Genomic DNA, 18,541 nt, shown 5'->3' with positions numbered 1-18,541 from the left:
ACTCAGAATCTTAAATCCATAGGTTATGTCTCTTGCTAAATCTGAGTACTTTTCAGCCATTATTTAATACTTTTTCAATCTTACTCTTTTTCTCCTCTTCTCCAAAAGTCTAACGACATGAACGTTAGGTGTTCTGTGATGGTCTCACAAGCTCCTAGCATTCTGGGTTTTTTTTTCCAGTCTGTTTTCTGTTGTTCAGACTGGGTAACTTCTATTACTCTATCTTCAGATTCACTTATTCTTTCCTCTCTTCCCTACATTCTCCTTTTGAGTCCATCCATTATGTCTTTCTTTTTTTAATATCTTCTATTTCATTGTTGAAACTTTCAATTTCTTTCTTGAGGCTATTTGTTTCAAGTGTGTTTGTAATTGCTTGTTGCAACATGTTTTTTATTGCTGTTTTAAAATCTTTGTCAGATTATTCTAACATCTCTGACATCTAACTTTTGGTATATGTTGGTTGTCATTTTTCAATCAGTTTGAGACTTACCTCATTCTTGTTAAAATAAGTGGTTTTCAAATGAAAACTGGAATTTTTTATATTATGTTTTATGATTCTATATCTTATTTAAAACTTTGGTTCTAACTCACTTTCTCTGATACCACTCCAGCTGAGAAGGGTTGCTACCTTATTACGACTAGGTGGAGGTAGAAGTCCAGATTCCCCACTTGGCCTGTTTTGACACTGGATGGGAGGGAACAGTTCCTCATTACTACTGGATGTAAGTGTTCTGGCTCCCCACATGGTCTATAATGACACTGTGGTAGAGGAGATCTCATTATTGCTGGGCGATGGTGAAAGTCCTGACTCTCCAGTCCAGTGTAGTATCCACTGCACTGTGGGGGGGTGCAGGGGGGGAATGGAGATAAAAGACCAGGCTCTCTACTTGGCCTTCTCTGACACTACCCTGGCAGGGTTGTTGGGGTACCTCATTATAATAAGTTGAGGTTCCTCACTCAGCCTTTGCTTGTTGGGTGTAGCCAAAGTCTTTTTCTGTGATATTTGGCTGGGATAGAGAATTTGTTTTCTGAAAGTTTTCTATCTTGCAAGGCTTCCCCTTTCTTGGTGCTGTGTCTAGGAAAGGCTTTTCTTGAGACTTCAAGACACACATCTGTCTGTGTCCACTGGTGTTTCTGAATTCTTTAGCATCACTTCTGCAGTATGTGAAGCAAAAATAAAACCTAGGGTAGGGCTTCCCTGGTGGCGCAGTGGTTGAGAGTCCGCCTGCCAATGCAGGTGACACGGGTTCGTGTCCCGGTCCAGGAGGATCCCACATGCCGCGGAGCAGCTGGGCCCGTGAGCCACGGCCGCTGAGCCTGCGCATCCAGAGCCTGTGCTCTGCAACAGGAGAGGCCACAACAGTGAGAGGCCCACGTACCGCAAAAAAAAAAAAAAAAAAAAAACCTAGGGTATTCACCACCTTGATATTCCTTGAGTCCCAAGGTCCCTAGCCTGTCTGATTTCTTTTTTCCACCATTCAGAGTAATCTTATGTGTTTTATAAATAATAACTTAGCCAAATCTCCTTGATATCTTATTTTATTCCCCTTGTGCTTGATCTCTGAATTCTAATGATCTGGAGTGGAGCCTGGGTGTGGTTGCTTTAAAATATGTCCACAAGAGTTTTGGCAGTCCTCCCTTCAAGAAGCCTAATCTCCGTTTCATTAGTTGTTTTTTCCGGTTTGTTTCCTTGTTCTTTTGTTTGGAACAAATTCCTCTGTCTTCTCATTTTGCTTAACTTTCTCTGTCTCTGTGAAATTAGGTGAAACAGTAACCTATCCCAGTTTTGAAGGGATGTCCTTGTTTGGAAACATCCCTATTCAGTCTATGTGTGCCCAGTGGCTTTGGTGGGAGAGCTGGATCTGAAGTGAGCACTGGTCAAGTCTTCCGCTAGGGTGTGCTGGTAGCTATCGCCTTTTTTGAGGGGCTGGAGATGGAGGGGCTAGAACCAGAGCCACGTGTAAGCTGGGCTTCTCCTGTGTTCAGTGGGTGTCACCACCCTCTCAGGGGCAGGATTAGGTTCCAAAGTGTGGGAGCAGAAGCCCTGAGGGTCAGGTTCGAGCTGATTCTGTTCCTTCTAAGCATGAGATCTCCCCCCCTCCCAACAACGACACCTTCGCCTCAGAGGGGATCAGCACTGGAGCAAGAGGGGCCAGAGTGAACACCCAGTGCTATTTAGGTCTTTAAATTCTTTCAACAGTGTTTTGTAGCTTTCAGTATACAAGTCTCTTCCTTCATTAAATTTATTCCTAAGTATTTTATTCCTTTTGATGCTATTGTAAATGGAATTGTTTTTTAAATTTCATCTTAGATTATTCATTGCTAGTGTATAGCAACACAGTTAAGTGTTGTATATTGATCTTGTGTCCTGCAACCTTGCTGAACTTTATTATCTCTAATAGTTTTTAGTGGAGATCTCTATCTGTTAGAAAGGAGTAAACTCAAACAACTGGTTACAGTAACTTTGTATGTGTAAGACCTCTAGAGAGGAAGGAAAGCCCAGCTCTTAAGGAGAATAAAGAGAGGAAGTGCTGGGCTGTCTGTGCCCACGGTTGTTAGGAAAGTAGTGATTTACAAAACTGGTCTTCCTGGGAAAAGGAAGAGGGGATGGAGAAAGAAAACAGATACTTCAATAATACCACTGGGACCTATCAGAAGGAATTACAATGTTAATGACTTACCATAAATGACATAATACCTCAACTGACGAATTGAGAGCTATTACTTTTTCTAGAAGCAGCTCCTGTAGGGTTATGTAAATCCTTGACTGTGGGGGAAAAATGTTGTGCTCACTTCAGTCTGTTTCTTTACTCTGCCCTTTAAATCTTTATTTGTATTTCTCAAAGACTTCAATTACCTTAGAGCTATTGAAATAACTTTTTGTATATTTAATGGTTACTACAATTAATTTTCTTTCCAAAACACGAGAACTCCCCATCCCCATCAATAGTGACAGATTCAGTTAAAATGTCAACCTAAAAACAAGACCACAAAAATCAAAAGCTGCATTTGGAGTACGTGAATATGTTTGGGATTTTGGATTACATTTCAGTAATCCTCTACTTAACAAGAGACAGTAACAACGTGCATGTGATTCACAAAATAGAATGAAGGCTGGTTGCCAAAATATGGTTAATATATATTCATTATTATATAATTAGCCTCTGCTTCTTTTTAACCATTTATTTTTAGAAAGCAGTAGATAGGTATACTTAGAATAATAAACAATTTTGACTGGTTACACTATTATGATGTCAGATGGAACTCAATAATTTAGAGTAGACTAGCATATTACACCTCCATGAAGTCACTAAGTATATATATATATATATATATATATATATATATATATATATATATGAAAGTTACATTTTATCATTTGCTAATTTGTGCTCTTACTTCGAGGCTATTTACTAATATTTTATACGTGGAGTAAAGAAAACAGTATGTGTGCTTAAGCACACACATATATAGACTCAGAACAGTTAACATATGAAGTGCCTAGTTCAATTCCTGGCCTATAGTATGCCTCAATAAGTGTTGGCTGTAATATTTTAAATTCTCACTAATATTCTCTCCCACAAGGTTCTTTACAGTGCCTTGCCTCACAAGCACTTAAATTTAGAATACTGGACCCTCCCCTCCCTTCCCTGTCTTTAGCATACATTTGTCCAAACCTTATTCATACACAACTGGCCACAGATTGTTGTTGGACACCTATGACTTTCCTACTGTTCAAGTTGGTTTTTGAAAACCTTAAAATAGCAAATCCCGTTGACTGCAAACACCGACAGCAAATGTGTAACAATTAACGCCTTTCCCCCATGTGCCCTGCTCCCTGCTACCAATCAGAGATGCATTAGACTTATCTAAATTCCCAAGAACCTAGAAATCTTTGTGTACCTACAAAGAAACTCGAGAGTATGAGAAGAGGGAGATTCCCTTCATCCAGGGCATGCAGAAAACTTCCCACAGATTTCTGTAACAGGACAGAATTACTCTAATCTTTAGGTTGTATCTCTTTTAAGGCTCGAAGGACTAGAAAAACCTCACCTGAAAGTTGAGCTTACCGAAAGGGGAGTATGGCATACTCAAAACTCTTTACCCGGTACTGGAAGCGACTTTCGGGCAGCACCTGCTGCTGCGCCTGTATCACAACTGCCGCCCTTCCTTATCGGGGTTCTCGGTTCATACCCGCTTCCTTTGCTCTCTTCAGGCTCTTTCCCAGACTTCCGTTCGAACTTCCCGGCCGCGGCAAAACCCACCAATCACAAACGTCCTTCCTCGGGCCACGCCCCCTTCTCATAGCCCCCTCCGGGAACCGGAGTCGGATTTCGCGCACACCCCTCCTTCCCTTACGCACGCTGCGCGCGGACGTCGGCCTCTGACGCCGTCGTTGCCCTCGGGGTCGGCTCTCGCCCGGGTCGCTCCCGCGGACCGTTGGGCGGCCGGCCGAGCGTCCTCCCTCAGGCCCTCCCACACCCTAGGAACCGCTCTGGCGGCGGCGACCCATGTGGGGGTTCGGGCTCCTGCGGTCGCCGCCGCTGCTTCTCCTGCTACCGCAGCTCGGAATCGGAGTCGCAGCGTTTAGCTCTCAGGCCGGAACCATGAACCTGGGCGGCAGCAGCAGCCGCAGCGGCGCGCTCGGCTCCCCGTCAGCGGAGCGGCGCAGGCAGCAGTGCGTGCAGTTGTCCGCGGTGCCGGGAGCCGACCCGCAGCGAGGCAACGAGTTGGTCCTGCTGGCGGCGGCGGCGGCGGCCGCTGGGGAGGGACCGGAACGGCGGGACCTCCCTGGGGACCTGGCGAAGGAGGAGCCGCAGCCACCGCCCCAGCATCACGTACTCTATTTCCCCGGGGATGTGCAGGTAACCTGCGGCCTGCCTGGGCACCTGCTCCTTCTTCTTGTACATATGCAAATTCTTGATATTCCTTCCTCGTAGCTGGGGCCCGGTTCCTTGCCTCGCCTGAACACACTCACACATGGCGCTAAACGGGGTGGCTCCACGAAATCCAGAACCGCCCCTTCCATGCCCTGACCCCCTCCTCATAGAGCCCTAGACAGGAGGTATCCTTGGAGGGCTACAACCTCGAAAGAGCCAGCCGTCAGTCCAAGTTTCGAGGGGGTGGAATTTAAGACCTAGAAACGAGACAATGTGTATTTATTCTATAACTTGGTTTCTCAGAGGATCGGTGGGGGAGGGGGGCAGGAGGCGGAGAGAGGGCTTTTAAATTAGCGTGCTGGCACTTATTAAAAAGTAAACCGACAAAATACTAGTACTAGGGTGTGACACTCAGTAACCCTAAGAAGGGGAGAATGGGTGGAAGAAAAGGGACAGTAATTGCTAAGCATGTCAGTATTTTGATGCTCACCTAAATTCTGTACTTTTGTTTTTGTGTGTGATTTTATCTTTATTATTAATTTTGCGGCTGCAGGCAAATATACATGGCTATGTTGTCCTGGAAAGCTGGGCCTTAATCTAGATCTTAATCTAGAACTGCTTTGTCTAATAGGGTAGCCATTAGTTATATGGGGCTATTTAATTAAAACTAAATAGAATTAAAAATCCAGTTTCTCCGTCGCACTAGCTGCATTTCAAGTGCTCAGTGGCCCCTAAGGTTTGTGTGTGCTGTACTGGACAGTGCAGATACAGAGCATTTCCACGGAACATTCCCATCATCACAGAGTTCTCTTGGGTAGTGCTGGTATACACAGGCAAAGCTAAAATATGGCTGGATATGTTTCTTAAACCGTGAAATAATTAGTTTAATAAACAATTATTGTTTTTGAAATTAATGCTTTAAAAAAATATGTTTACAAACGTTGTGCCCTGAGTCAGATGATGATGAAGGTATATGTAGTTTTTTCTCTTGCCCTCCAAATAATTGACTGGTCTAGTTGACTGCTAATCAAAACTAGTATTTCGATTTAAGAGGAGGAATTTAATGTACTCAGTTGATGCCCTTTTGCTCAGTTTGGGAAATCAGCATGGCATTGCTGACAATGACTTCCAGGGTTTTGTGGACCAGCTACTGGGTGCATCCATAATAATGATGAGGATGATAATAATGATAACTAACTTTCATTGAACACCTACTAAATATTTTTAAAGTGTGCAAGTCAGAATATAGCACAGATCTTCAGGTGAAGTTATAAAGTGCTAAATATAGTTAGACTGATACCTCCTTTCATTTTGACATCATCCATTTCTTTATGTAGCCTGAGATTCCATTAGCTTTTTGGACAGTGATATACTGTTGATTTATGCAGAGTATGAAGTCCTTTAAAAACCCAGGGCTTTTAGAGAAGAAATAGAGAATAATAATGCATCAAAGGCTCTGAGGCCAGATCGCCTAGTTTTAAACCCTGATTCTGCACTTTTTAGCTATGAAATATCTGGCCAATTGTTAAATCTCTCTGTGTTGCAGCCAGCTCAACTACAAAATGGGAATAATGATGTATAGGATATCAATGAGGATTAAATATGTGAATACCCAATGAGTTACCCTCCCTTCTTATCTTTCTGATGACCTTTTTAGTTATTGGGGAGTTCTGTAGCGCTCAGTTCTTGGACTTTTCCTCTGACTACCTTTACTCCCTTTGTGATCTCTTTCAGTCTTGTGGCTTTACATGCTACCTATACTGTGACGACCTTCAACATTTGTGTTCTAGCCTAGACATATTCCTGGAACTTTAGACTTGCCAGTTATGTGCACATATTTCCTTTTGGACATTTAATAGATATCTCAAACCTAAAGTCTCTGGATCTTTGTCCCTAAACTCGCTCTTCCTGTAGTCATCATCTTATCTCTCAGTTAACGGAAACACTTCCTATTTAGTTGCTCAAGTTAGAAATCTTGAAGTTATCCTTTTGTCCTCTCTTAATACATCAGCAAATAAAGTGGCTTTACCTTCTAAATGTATCTAGAAGTGATCAGAATAATCATTTAAAAACCTAAATGAAATCATACCACACCTCTGCTCAAAACACCAGCAGCTTCCCGTGCCATTTAGAGTAAAAGCCAGAGTCCTCTTGATGGCATGCAAGGCCCTTCACTCTATTTACCTTTCCCACCCTGTAGCTTTTCTTTTCTTTTTTTCTCTTTTTTGGTCACACCGCTTGGCACGCAGGATCTTTGTTCCCCGACCAGGGATTGAGCCTGTGCCCCCCTGCAGTGGAAGCTCGGAGTCCTCACCATTGGACCGCCAGGGAATTCCCACCCTGCTGGTTTTTTGACTGTTTCCTTTATCTGTTTTACTCTCCACAGAAGGCTCCAGCCACACCAGCCTTCTTCATATTGCTCATGGTAGACACACTTGACCTCAAGCTTTGCACGTACTGCCTGGAACAATCTTCCTGCAGATGTCTGTAAGAATTCATTAGTTCACCTATTTCAAGTCTTTGCTCAAAAGTTGCCTTCACAGTGAGGCCTTTGATGACCATCCTATTTAATAATCACACACGTGCACAGGATCCCTGTCAACTTTTCTCCTAATAAATAATTAGTATAATTCATTTTTATCCATTTCATTTACTATATTAGTTATTCATTTTGGATTTTGTCTGTCTTCCACTAGTATGATGCACGCTTCACGTCTGTTTTCTTCACTGTTACATCTGCGATGCTTAGTGAGTGGCATGAAGTAGGTGTTCAGTAGATAGCTTGTTGAATGAATAAACGTGTGTAAGTTCTTGTGAACAATATATTAAGTGCTACTTGGCTATTATTATATGAAGGGCTTTTAGGCTCAGGTTTCCTTCTCTTTGCACTTGATTCTTTTGAGCCTAATGTCTATTCTTATGAAATTTACCCTGTGAGATACAGCTCATCTTTTAGTGTATTGATCCTTTTAGAACCTTTATTTTCATTTATATCATATATAGATTAAATAAGCATTCTTTCTATATCTTTATTTTTAATTTGGATAAATATTGAGGAGAATAGGGCCAAACACAACTTTGTAGGATACCATTAGAAGTTTTGCCTCATGTTAACACAGATTCATTATTTGATGTTAATTGGATCTGGTTGACAGTGTAATTTTAAATGCTAATTACCATTACTTTTTTGATGTTCTTCTTGCAGTCATCTTTTATTGTATGTCCTTTTTTATTCTATGCTTGCCCTTTTATCCTTTGAATTACAGGAAAGCTGAGGCCGTAGTAATTCACTTTTCTTTAGGTACCTCTTGATGTTTTTCTTATCAGTAATGATTTTGGAGGGGGATCAGAATTTTAAGTAGGTACTGTCCAATTTTCTTGAGTTTCTTGCTTTTTAAATCTTTAGGATACAGGATTGTAGGTATTTCTGTTTTTAAGTGTAAGTGTACAATTTGATGAATTTCAACAAATACAGTTATGTAACCATCACAATAATCATGTAATACAACATCTTCATCACCCTAAAAAGTACCCCCGTGCCCTACTTTAGTCAATCTCTTTTCTCAGCCACAGGCAACCACTAATCTGCTTTCTTTTCAGTATAGTTTTGCCTTTTCTAGATTTTCATTAGTTAGGAATCATGTAGTATGTAGTCTTGTGTCTGGCTTCTTTCACTTAGCCTAATGCTTTTGAAATTCATTCTTTCTGTTGTCTCTGTCATGAGTTTATTTCTTTTTAATGCCAAATAGTTTTCTGTGTATGGACATACAATTTGCTTACCCATTCAGCAGTTCATGAACATTTGGGTCATTTCCAAGTTTAGCTTTTAAAAACTTTTGCTTTCCTAAACACTAGGATATATAGATGACCATGCCCTAAGTGTATGCCCTGGTGAGTAGGAAAAGACTCACTTCTCCTGTGTGACTCTCCTTTGCTGTTCACACTATTACCACACTCAGAATATTTCTGACAACAGATGTGTGGGTATTTCCCCCCACACCAAGCAATTCTCTGCAACACCAGCTGGGTGTCGTATAATTCAATTCAATTCTGATACTGTCTACCTGGAGTTAGTGTCAGATTCCACACGTTAAGGGCTCAGTCCCACAAGTCTTTTCCCCTCCCCACTTCAGACACCAGTCACCAAGTCCCAGTTTATCGCCTGTACTGCTGACTGAACAGCTACAGATTGGGGTTTGCACGATCCCCCTCCTTGGGTTCAGTTAGTATACTAGCATGGCTCACAGAACTTTGGAAAACAGTTTACATACTGTTTACCCATTTGTTATGAAAGGATATGATAAAGGATACAGGTGAACATCCAGATGGAAGAGATGCACAGGGCAAGGTATGTGGGAAGAGGTGCAGAGCTTCCGTGCTCTCTCTGAGTGCACCGCTTTCCTAGCACCTCCTTGTGTTCACCAACCTGGAAGCTATCCAGACTTGTACTTTGGGGATTTTTATGGAGGCTTCATTGCATAGGTATGATCAGTCATTAACTTTATTTCCAGTCCCTCTCTGGAGAATGGGGAGTGGGGTTGAAAGTTCCAAACTTCTCATCATGTCTTGGTCTTTCTGGTGACCAACCCCTATCACCCATGAAATTCCAAGGGTTTTAGGAGCTCTGTGCCAAGAACCATGGGCACTCACACACACACACACACACACACTCTATTATTTCACATCTGACCATATACCCTGGGGCTTCGTGTGCTATGTCGAGCAGCCTTCTTAGGCTGTCCTGTTACAGTCCTTTTAGCATGCTTACATGAGATGTCCACTTTATGCTCAGCGAAGATGCCCCCTTGACCCGTTTTTTATGGAAGTACAGCTCGTACCCTATATAGCTCTCCTCACTCTGCTATAACAATAGTCCACCTAACTTAAGTCTTTATCATGGAGACACATGTCAAGTTTTCCTAAAAATCCTTTGTACCAGTACTTCAGTAGCAGTGTGGGATGGGCCTTTATGTTTTTGCAGGTCAGCAAGCATCCACCTGTGGAGTAACTACCCCTTAATCTCTCCAGGAGATTCTCTTGCCACCTGCCTCACTGGGGATGAGGAAGCATGCCTCCTACCCTTTAACCCCTACAGGGAGAGTAAGTGCATTGCACTCCCAACTGGGATGAAAACTCTCAAAAGAAAACCCTTTCTTCCCACGTTCTTCCACCTCTTCTGTAGATTGGCCTTGTGTAGTAGCCTGGGTTGCAGAACTGGTTTTGACTACCTGTTAGCAAGTCCTACGGGGATGTCTGGTGTCTCTTTCTAGAATATAGGAGTACTTATCCATTGTTCTTAGATTTGGGCTTCATAGACACAAGAGTAACAATCTTATTTTTACATTTTAGTACATACACACAGTTACTTAGTATGAGCATTTTCCTATTCTGATCATGTAACCTCAGGTTAATCAAAGAAAATACCAAGTTTTTAGTTTTACTACCTCCTATGTGATAGAGGCTAAACAGAGTCATAAAATCTTGTTCATTTTAGCTCATTAAATAACTATATAATATAAATAATTGTATAGTTTGTAGGAGCTCAGTTTCCTTAGCTATAAAAACGATTTAGATATTTGTGCTTTCTTTTGTATTTGGCACTTATATCTAACTATTTAGGAATCCATAGAATAATTCAGTGTTGGCTCTGTTCTTCCCAACTAATATTTGGGTGTCTTTATGAAGACCTGACTAATGTTCCTACTTCAGATGTAATAGGAATTCTACTGCATAATTCTGGAATTTCTACTAATACTACAAAACTGAGCTCATGTATTTGTGGAGCCTTCCCTGATGTCCCAAAACATAGCTTGAGTCTCCCTTTCTCTATGTCCCCTCACAGTTCTTCACATATCCCTGCTTTACAGCAGTAATCATATTGCCTTGTAATTATTTATCTCTGTCTCTCCCACTGGACTGTGTTCTTGATGGACTGTGAACTGTGCTTAGTGACCCCCAAATGCCCACTGATGAATTTATGAAGAAATGGAAGTCAGAGTTCAGTAGGCAAGAATATTTCCACCTTTCAATTTGTGTTGGAAATTTGTTCCTTCCCTTTCTGATGATGCCCATGTGTGTGCGCGCATGCCCACCTCTGCATGTGGGGGTAGTTCCTTTCATGTTCATCCCTCTATTCTTTACATTGGTGCCTGAATTGCAAATTCTTTCATTTTTTTGGACGAAAGAGTTCTGTGCAGAAAAAGAGGGTAGATTTCTTATAGGTAGGGACAAGGGAAAGGGCCCAAATTTGCTGTCTCACTGAAATAAAAAAAGAGATATTTATCAAAAAAAAAAAAAAGGATTTAGATGAGCCCTTTCAGATCTAAGCTCCTATGATAATTTTATATCTCATAAATCTGGATGTGCAGAAGGCAGTGGCAGAATCCATAAAAAATTAAATGATGGCCTTCTGGGAATAGATTTTTTTTAACATATATGATAAACTTAATAAGGTAAAGACTGTTAAGAAGGACTTGAGCATCATGTTGGGAAAGTTATCAAAGGATATGAATAGAGAATTAACAAATGAAAATTGCCAATAAACACAGAAAAATGTTCAACCTGATTAGGAATAAAAATATGCAAATTAGGGCTTCCCTGGTGGCTCGGTGGTTGAGAATCCACCTGCCGATGCAGGGGACACGGATTCGTGCCCCAGTCTGGGAGGATCCCACATGCCGCGGAGCAGCTGGGCCCGTGAGCCATGGCCGCTGAGCCTGCACGTCCGGAGCCTGTGCTCCGCAGTGGGAGAGGCCACAGCAGTGAGAGGCCCGCGTACTAAAAAAAAAAAAAAAAAAAAATGCAAATTAAAAGTAAGATATCATTTTATCTTAGCAGCAAAGATTTTTTAAAAAATTAATGCTAATAGCCAGTGTGGGTAAGGATGTGAGAAAATAAGCAGTCATGTATACTTCCAGTGGAAGTATCAATTGGTATTAATCTTTTTGATGGGAAGTCTAAAAATTATGCAAATCTATACTTATTGATAAGGAATCATGCCTGTAACATTTTAAAGTGAAAACTGTGTGTATAATCTTGCTGAGGGAAGAAATAAAGAACGCTTTCTTACATACATACTTGTATATATGTATGTATACTACAGAACACTGGAATACTAGACACCAAAATTTTAATAGTGATTATTTCTAATGGTGGTTTTATGGATTGGTGGTTTTTATATCTTCCTTATACCTTTGCATGTAGACTAAATTTGTGTAGTATTACTTTTATTAGTCTTAATTTTTTAATAGAAAAATGTGTATATTGCTAAAAATTCATTTTATTTAAGGTTGTACATTGAAAAATAAGTCTCCTTTTCATCCCTTTGGATGACTGGAGGCAGTCTCCGATTTCCCTTCCCTAAGGCTAACCATTGTTACTGATTTATATGTCCTTCCAGAGACATTCTATGCTGATGAAAACTTTTTTTTTTTTTTAACACAAATGATAGCTCAGCATTCAGGGCTTTTTTTAGCCCTTATTTTACAACCGGTATGAGTGCTCATAGAACTGCCTCATTCTTCTGAAGCAGGAATAAATGTCCTTAGACAGATTTATTTATGCATGTGTGCAGGTATATCCCTGAGATAAATTCCTAGAAGTAGAATTACTAGGTCAAAAGAGAGGTGCATTTAAAAATGTTTGGTATATGATTGTTAGAAATAAGGAAAAAGTACAATTCTGTTTCCCTTCTCTCACACCCTATACCCAGTCCATTAGCAAATGCTGTTGACTCTACCTTCAAAATATATACAGAATCTGACCAGTTCTTACCACCTTTGCTTCGACTACCACTGTGGTTCGAGCCACCTTCTCTCATTGGGGTTATACTTAAGTAGCCTCCTACTGGTCTCCCTGCTTCAAACTGTTGCCCCTTTGCACACAGGAGTCAGAGTAATCCTTCCAAACAGATTATATCAGCCATCTACTCCACACCCTATCAGAGCAAAGGCCAGAGTCCTCAGGGTATCTTACAAGGCATGATCAGCACCTCCCCTCTTCACCAGCAATCTCTGTGACCCTCTTGGTGGTCACTTTTGCTCCTTCTTCACTTCACTGGAGGTACACTGGTCTCACTGGTGTATTTGGTTATACCAACGATCGCTCCACTTCAGGTCATTTTGCAGTTCCTTATGACTGAAATAATCATGACTCAATCCCTCAGCTCCTTCAGGCCCTTCTCAACTATTGCCTTATTGGAGACTACCCTGTGTTTAAATAATAATCTTCCACCCACTCCAAAACTTTGCGCTCCTTTTCCCTTGCTTTGTTATCCATCGCACTTATCACCGTATAATGTCTTGTGCTGTCTAGCCACTAGCTACTTGTAGCTATTGACCGCTTGAAATTTAGTGTAATCAAAGAACTAAATTTTAAGTTGTATTTAACTTTAAATTTAAATCTAAAAACTGATACTCAGTTCACTTCCTGGAAAACTTTTAAGTGTATTTGAGCAACTTGGGTATGTGAATCTACTTTTGCAACTGTAAATCTTATGAAATCTAAATTCAGATCAAGTATTTCCGATGAAAATTTAGCACCCAAATTGAGATGTGTTGTAAGTGTAAAATATACACTAGATTTCAAAAACTTAGAAAGAAAAAGAAATGTAATAATCTCAGTATTTTTATGTTGGTTACATGTTGAAATGATAATATATTGGATGTATTGGGCTTAATAAAATGTATTATTAAAAATAATTTTGGGACTTCCCTGGCGGTCCAGTGGTTAAGACTCCATGCTTCCAGTACAGGGGGCATGGGTTCAATCCCTGGTTGGAGAACTAAGATCCTGCATGCTGCAGGGTGTGGCCAAAAAAAAAAAATTTGACCTGTTAACTTTCTACTTTTTTTTAAATGAAGCTGCTAGAAAATTGTACATGTGGCTCATGTTATATTTCTGTTGGAGGGTGCTGCTCTATTAACTCATGGAATTGTTTATTATGTATCTCTGTACTAGAATGTGCACTCTGTGTGGGCAGGGGTTTCATCTGTTCTGATCCATGACTGTTCAGTAAGTAGGTATCCAATAAATTTTATAGAATAAATGAAATAAATTTGAATGAATTTCCCTTTTTTAAGAATATTATGAATAAAAATTGAAAGGAAAACAAAGCTTACATGCACGTCCTAGAACATAAACAGAAAGTTATTAATATATATAGAATACTTATAAATAAACCAAATAAAAAAAGGCAAAAGATATGAACAGGTACAAGTAGAAATCCAGATGGCTAATAAATATATGAACAAAATTTCAACTTCATTTAAATTTTTAATAAATTCAAATTAGAATAAGTTATCCTGTGCCAATGAAATTTAACAAAGATAAAAGAAAAATTATACATACTTCTCTGGAAGACAGTATTGTAGTCTATATAGTCAACCTTAAATTATGAATATTCTTTGACCTAGTTTTTCCACATCTGGGAATTTATTTTTAAGGATGTAATCACAGATGTACATGAAGATTTTTCTATAATGTTCATTGCAGCTTTGTAATACTAAAATTGAAATTAAACATAGCATTCAGGTTGCTAGAGTAATCCAAAGAGGGAGGAGTTCAGGATAGCAGCTTTAATAGGAAAATATTTTAAAATTCTGTGTTGGTCAAAAAATCTAAGAAACCAAATTTTTATTTTCAGTTAATGTGTTAGGAATAATAGATCATATGTATACTAAATAAAATCCATTTAAAAATCTATAATTGTTCTAAAGTGTCTTATTTTTAAAATTTCTACTGTGCTATTTAGCTTTATCTTATAACCCTGTGTTTGATGGATTTGAGGCTTAAACTGAGGAAGTGATTTGTTTAAAATCTTACAGCCAGAAGGTAATAGATTTATAGTTTTCATTTCTAGTACATTAACCATAGGTCATTATAACATCCCTACTTCCTCCCCAATAAAAATGGGAAACTAATTTTGTGGAAATAATTTTACATAACGGTGTATTTAATATTTGTTTTATCTTTCTTACCTTTCAGAATTACCATGAAATTATGACTCGTCATCCTGAGAATTATCAGTGGGAAAACTGGAGTCTAGAAAATGTTGCCACCATTTTAGCCCACCGGTTCCCCAATAGTTATATTTGGGTGATAAAGTGTTCCCGAATGCATTTGCACAAATTCAGCTGCTATGACAATTTTGTGAAAAGCAATATGTTTGGTGCTCCAGAACACAATACTGACTTTGGAGCTTTTAAGCACCTTTATACGTTATTAGTTAATGCTTTTAACTTAAGTCAGAAGAGTGTGCTACCAAAGAAGAATGTGAAAGATTTGAATAAGGACGCCAAAGCATCTAACTGTAGATCCAGTTCTTCTCATACTACTAATGGTTGCCGGGGAGAAAAAGAGAGGACCTGTGAAAAATTTGATGAGTCTGCCATGAGTTTTTATCCACCATCACTAAATGGTGCTTCTTTTACTTTGATTGGATTCAGTAAAGGTTGTGTTGTTTTGAATCAGTTGCTTTTCGAATTGAAAGAAGCCAAGAAAGACAAGAACATTGATGCTTTTATCAAAAGCATAAAAACAATGTACTGGCTGGATGGCGGTCATTCTGGGGGAAGCAATACCTGGATTACTTATCCAGAAGTCTTGAAAGAATTTGCACAAACAGGAATTATTGTTCACACCCATGTAACACCTTACCAAGTACATGATCCAATGAGATCTTGGATTGGAAAGGAGCACAAGAAATTTGTTCAGATACTTGGAGATTTTGGTATGCAGGTGACTAGCCAAATTCATTTTACAAACGAAGCTCCTTCCATAGAGAATCACTTCAGGGTTCATGAAGTATTTTGAGACTGCAGTATTATTAATGCAAAAGAGCAGAAGCACTTTGTGCTATAAATTCAGATAATGAGATGTAATTCATAGATGCATTGTCAGGTTTTTTTTTGGTGGGGGGTGGGGGGAAGGAAGCACACATTCCTAAACTATGAGTGTAATGTGCAGTAGTGTTCCTTGCTTGTGAATGTGGATAGTTTTTAATTGGGACTGGGTTAGAATTAGTTTATTTGAAATCCAAAAGGTGGTTTGTGATAATCCTACAGGGAGATACAAGACTCTTAAGAATGAAAGTTATAATATAGTCCTTATAAAAGGCAATTAAGATTGTTATTGTTGGAAATAGTTTATTTTCTGAGTAATGTTTAAAACCAATTTTGGTGATACTTTAAGGGTAATTAGGTATTTTGGCACTGAAAACTTTTGAGTGGAAACACTGTTTCTCTTCAAACAAAGCGAAGGCACACTGATGTTTTCCATCAATTTGCAATAACTATACCCTGCCTCTTATGTTTATAAACTTATAGTGTCATTCTTCAGTGTGCCATCAAGTGTTTTTTCTTAAGAGTCAAAATGTATTTGTTTCCACATATCTAAGAATGTGCAGTAGTGTAAAGTTAGTTTTTAAAAATACTACACTTAAGCACTGTGGCTTAATTTTTAATTGACAGCTTTTGGATAAGACATTTTGGAGTTTCTTGCATTTTGGCAAAAAAACAGTTCTTTTAGAAAATTGTTTCAAATTGAACATAATTATGTATACTGGGTAAATCTAGTACAGATTTAAAATTGTTTCATCCTATCATCTTTTGAAAGAGAGCAACTTAGGTAAAATATAATACTCTATTTGGTAGTGCCCTATTGAAAAGGAGACAGATTCTATAGAACTAAGTCACTGTTTCTCCTGAAGCATGATTTTCTCTGCCCAAAGAAAGCATCTTTCCTTGGCCAAAATGTAAAATTATATTGCTATATGAAAAGTTGAAAGAGAAAGTTTGAAGACACAAATGATTTAATTTTGGCTCAAAGACTGAATTTGCTTAACACTGCTACATAATTTGGGTGAGGTTTCCTTCTGCCCATTTTTCTTGACCTAGATAAATACATTTTGAGAAACCAAGATCTAATGAATGTCAACTAACATTGAAAGATTACAATAAAAGGTTAGTGGTGTTTTTAAAAATTTTTTATTAATAATTAGCTTTTGCAGGTCATGAAATAATTAAGTAGGGAAGTAACATGCTGCTTTCAGACTGAAAAAAAGACTGAAGCTTAATATCAATAACCCAGAGGGTCTAAATATATAAAACAATAGTTAAAATGTTAATTTCTTGGTTTCATCCCAGAATTATATGTTAATGACTCTATAAATATATTCCAGATATTCAGAGACTTATAAGAAATGATTTTTACTTACCAGATGCTTAAATTCTATGAACTTCAGAATAGTATCTTTCAATGTTTTTTTTTTAAGGATGAAGTACAGTAGTTTTATATTGCTTTGGTTTCTTTTAAATACCTGCTGTTTCTTTTGAGACCCAAAATTCCCAACAAGGAAACAAGTCAGCCTGATTTTAACATTTGACTTATTACCTTGTCTTAAAGCACCATTATTGATTGGATGGCTTCTTTCAATACGTTTAATAATCCTTGGTTAAATTTATGTGTATCTAATGTAACATAGCTAAGTTACTGAGTACTTTAATGAGGGGGGAAGGAAAGGCATTTATTTCTACAGGATTAACTAAAATGGAAAACATATGACTTTTAGCAGAAAGATTCATTTAAAAATCTGAGATACTTAAAATATGATCCTTGTAGCTATCCAGTCATGTAAATGCTTAATTGTAATTGTTATATGTTGAATGGATATTAAGAATAACTCTCTGGGACACCTGGAATTGCCATTGCATCAAAATGAGACTGTTGAAAACTAAAAATATTTTCTTTAATGAAAATATATTCAAGTTGATCCATATTCAAATATTTGTTTAATACTTAAAATTTGTTCTTTCTTCACATTTGTTTAAAACTATTATGTTAGTGTATCCTTTGGATTGTGCCTTTGTGTTTGTGTCATGAAAGAGTCAACTGAGAAAAGTAGTCAAACAATGTGAAAGTTGTTACCGCCACAGCATGAATGTACAGTTGTATTAAATTTAATCCACAGAAGTCTGTTTGGATGTGCTGTTTGTTACTATATTTGTTAAAACTTTAGATCGTTATTTGGAAGGAAGCGATTTCTCTCCACTTTGCCAGTTTGGGTTTGTGTGTGTTTTCATTAACCTCCATGTTTTTTCATACAGGCAACTTTGAACCTTTCCTATAAAAATACATCTCTTCTTTCCTTTAAATTGCTCCACAGAAAATAGCATCATTTCCTTCTGTTGGATTTCCTAGACAACAAAATCTCTCAAAAATAAGTAAGTTCTTCCTTTTCTACGCTAATCATCTGTATTCCTTTAGCTGTCATCAAGAGACTTGGTTAGAATATGGTGTGATCTGTTTTTCATTTCATTCATGCAATGTCTAAGCCCCACCAAGGGCAAAGAAGGTCTAGGCACTGAGGGTACAGTACAGACAGAACAGTTCCAGCACGTGAGGATGGAGATGTGTGATAGACTAAGGCTTAAGAGGGAAAATATGAAACAAAAGGTATTATTCCTAAAAGAGCTGTTCTGTTACACTTCATTTAAGGGCTTTTAAGAGAAACATGCTTTAGATGATAAGATATTCATGTAGATAGACATCTGTGAATTCAGGTTGCTCTTTACAAAGGCAGAGAGGCCAAGCAGCTCTTAGTGGTAGAGACAAGCAGAGTCACTTAGGATGGTCATTTTAGTATCCTATTTAATGGAACTTGA

At 38.7% G+C, this 18,541-nt stretch overlaps 2 protein-coding genes across 4 annotated transcripts in view; one reads left to right on the top strand and one right to left on the bottom strand.

The window, feature by feature from the left end:
- Positions 1-4,235, bottom strand: part of FTCDNL1 (formiminotransferase cyclodeaminase N-terminal like) — an 84,206-nt gene extending 79,971 nt beyond the window's left edge. Inside the window, exon 1 of one of the 3 annotated variants that reach the window (XM_082629795.1) lies at positions 4,054-4,235. In XM_082629795.1, the coding sequence (XP_082485921.1) occupies positions 4,054-4,089 (36 nt within the window). In that variant the 5' untranslated portion in view covers positions 4,090-4,235. The remainder of the gene's footprint in view (positions 1-4,053) is intronic. The other 2 variants (XM_082629790.1, XM_082629794.1) reach the window with 2 other exon arrangements.
- Positions 4,236-4,381: 146 nt separating this feature from the next.
- LOC309809073 (mitochondrial protein C2orf69) lies at positions 4,382-17,849 on the top strand. The gene is made up of 2 exons (XM_082629789.1): positions 4,382-4,865; positions 14,865-17,849. Exons 1-2 carry the CDS (start codon positions 4,512-4,514, stop codon positions 15,690-15,692), a joined length of 1,182 nt encoding a protein of 393 aa, XP_082485915.1. The 5' UTR covers positions 4,382-4,511; the 3' UTR covers positions 15,693-17,849.
- Positions 17,850-18,541: the final 692 nt, after the last annotated feature.

The sequence above is a fragment of the Mesoplodon mirus genome, assembly GCF_964341445.2.
Source record: "Mesoplodon mirus genome assembly, chromosome: 8".
Taxonomy (NCBI): Eukaryota; Metazoa; Chordata; class Mammalia; order Artiodactyla; family Ziphiidae; genus Mesoplodon; species Mesoplodon mirus.
Note: the sequence above shows the minus strand (reverse complement) of the source record. Positions and strands in the feature narration are given on the sequence as shown.

What these genes read in the sequence shown, in the direction of transcription:
- LOC309809073 (XM_082629789.1), top strand. Translation starts at nt 4,512, where the DNA reads ATGTGGGGGTTCGGGCTCCTGCGGTCGCCGCCGCTGCTTCTCCTGCTA. An exon ending in ATTTCCCCGGGGATGTGCAG is followed by an intron (nt 4,866 to 14,864) that starts GTAACCTGCGGC and finishes CTTACCTTTCAG; the next exon opens with AATTACCATGAAATTATGAC.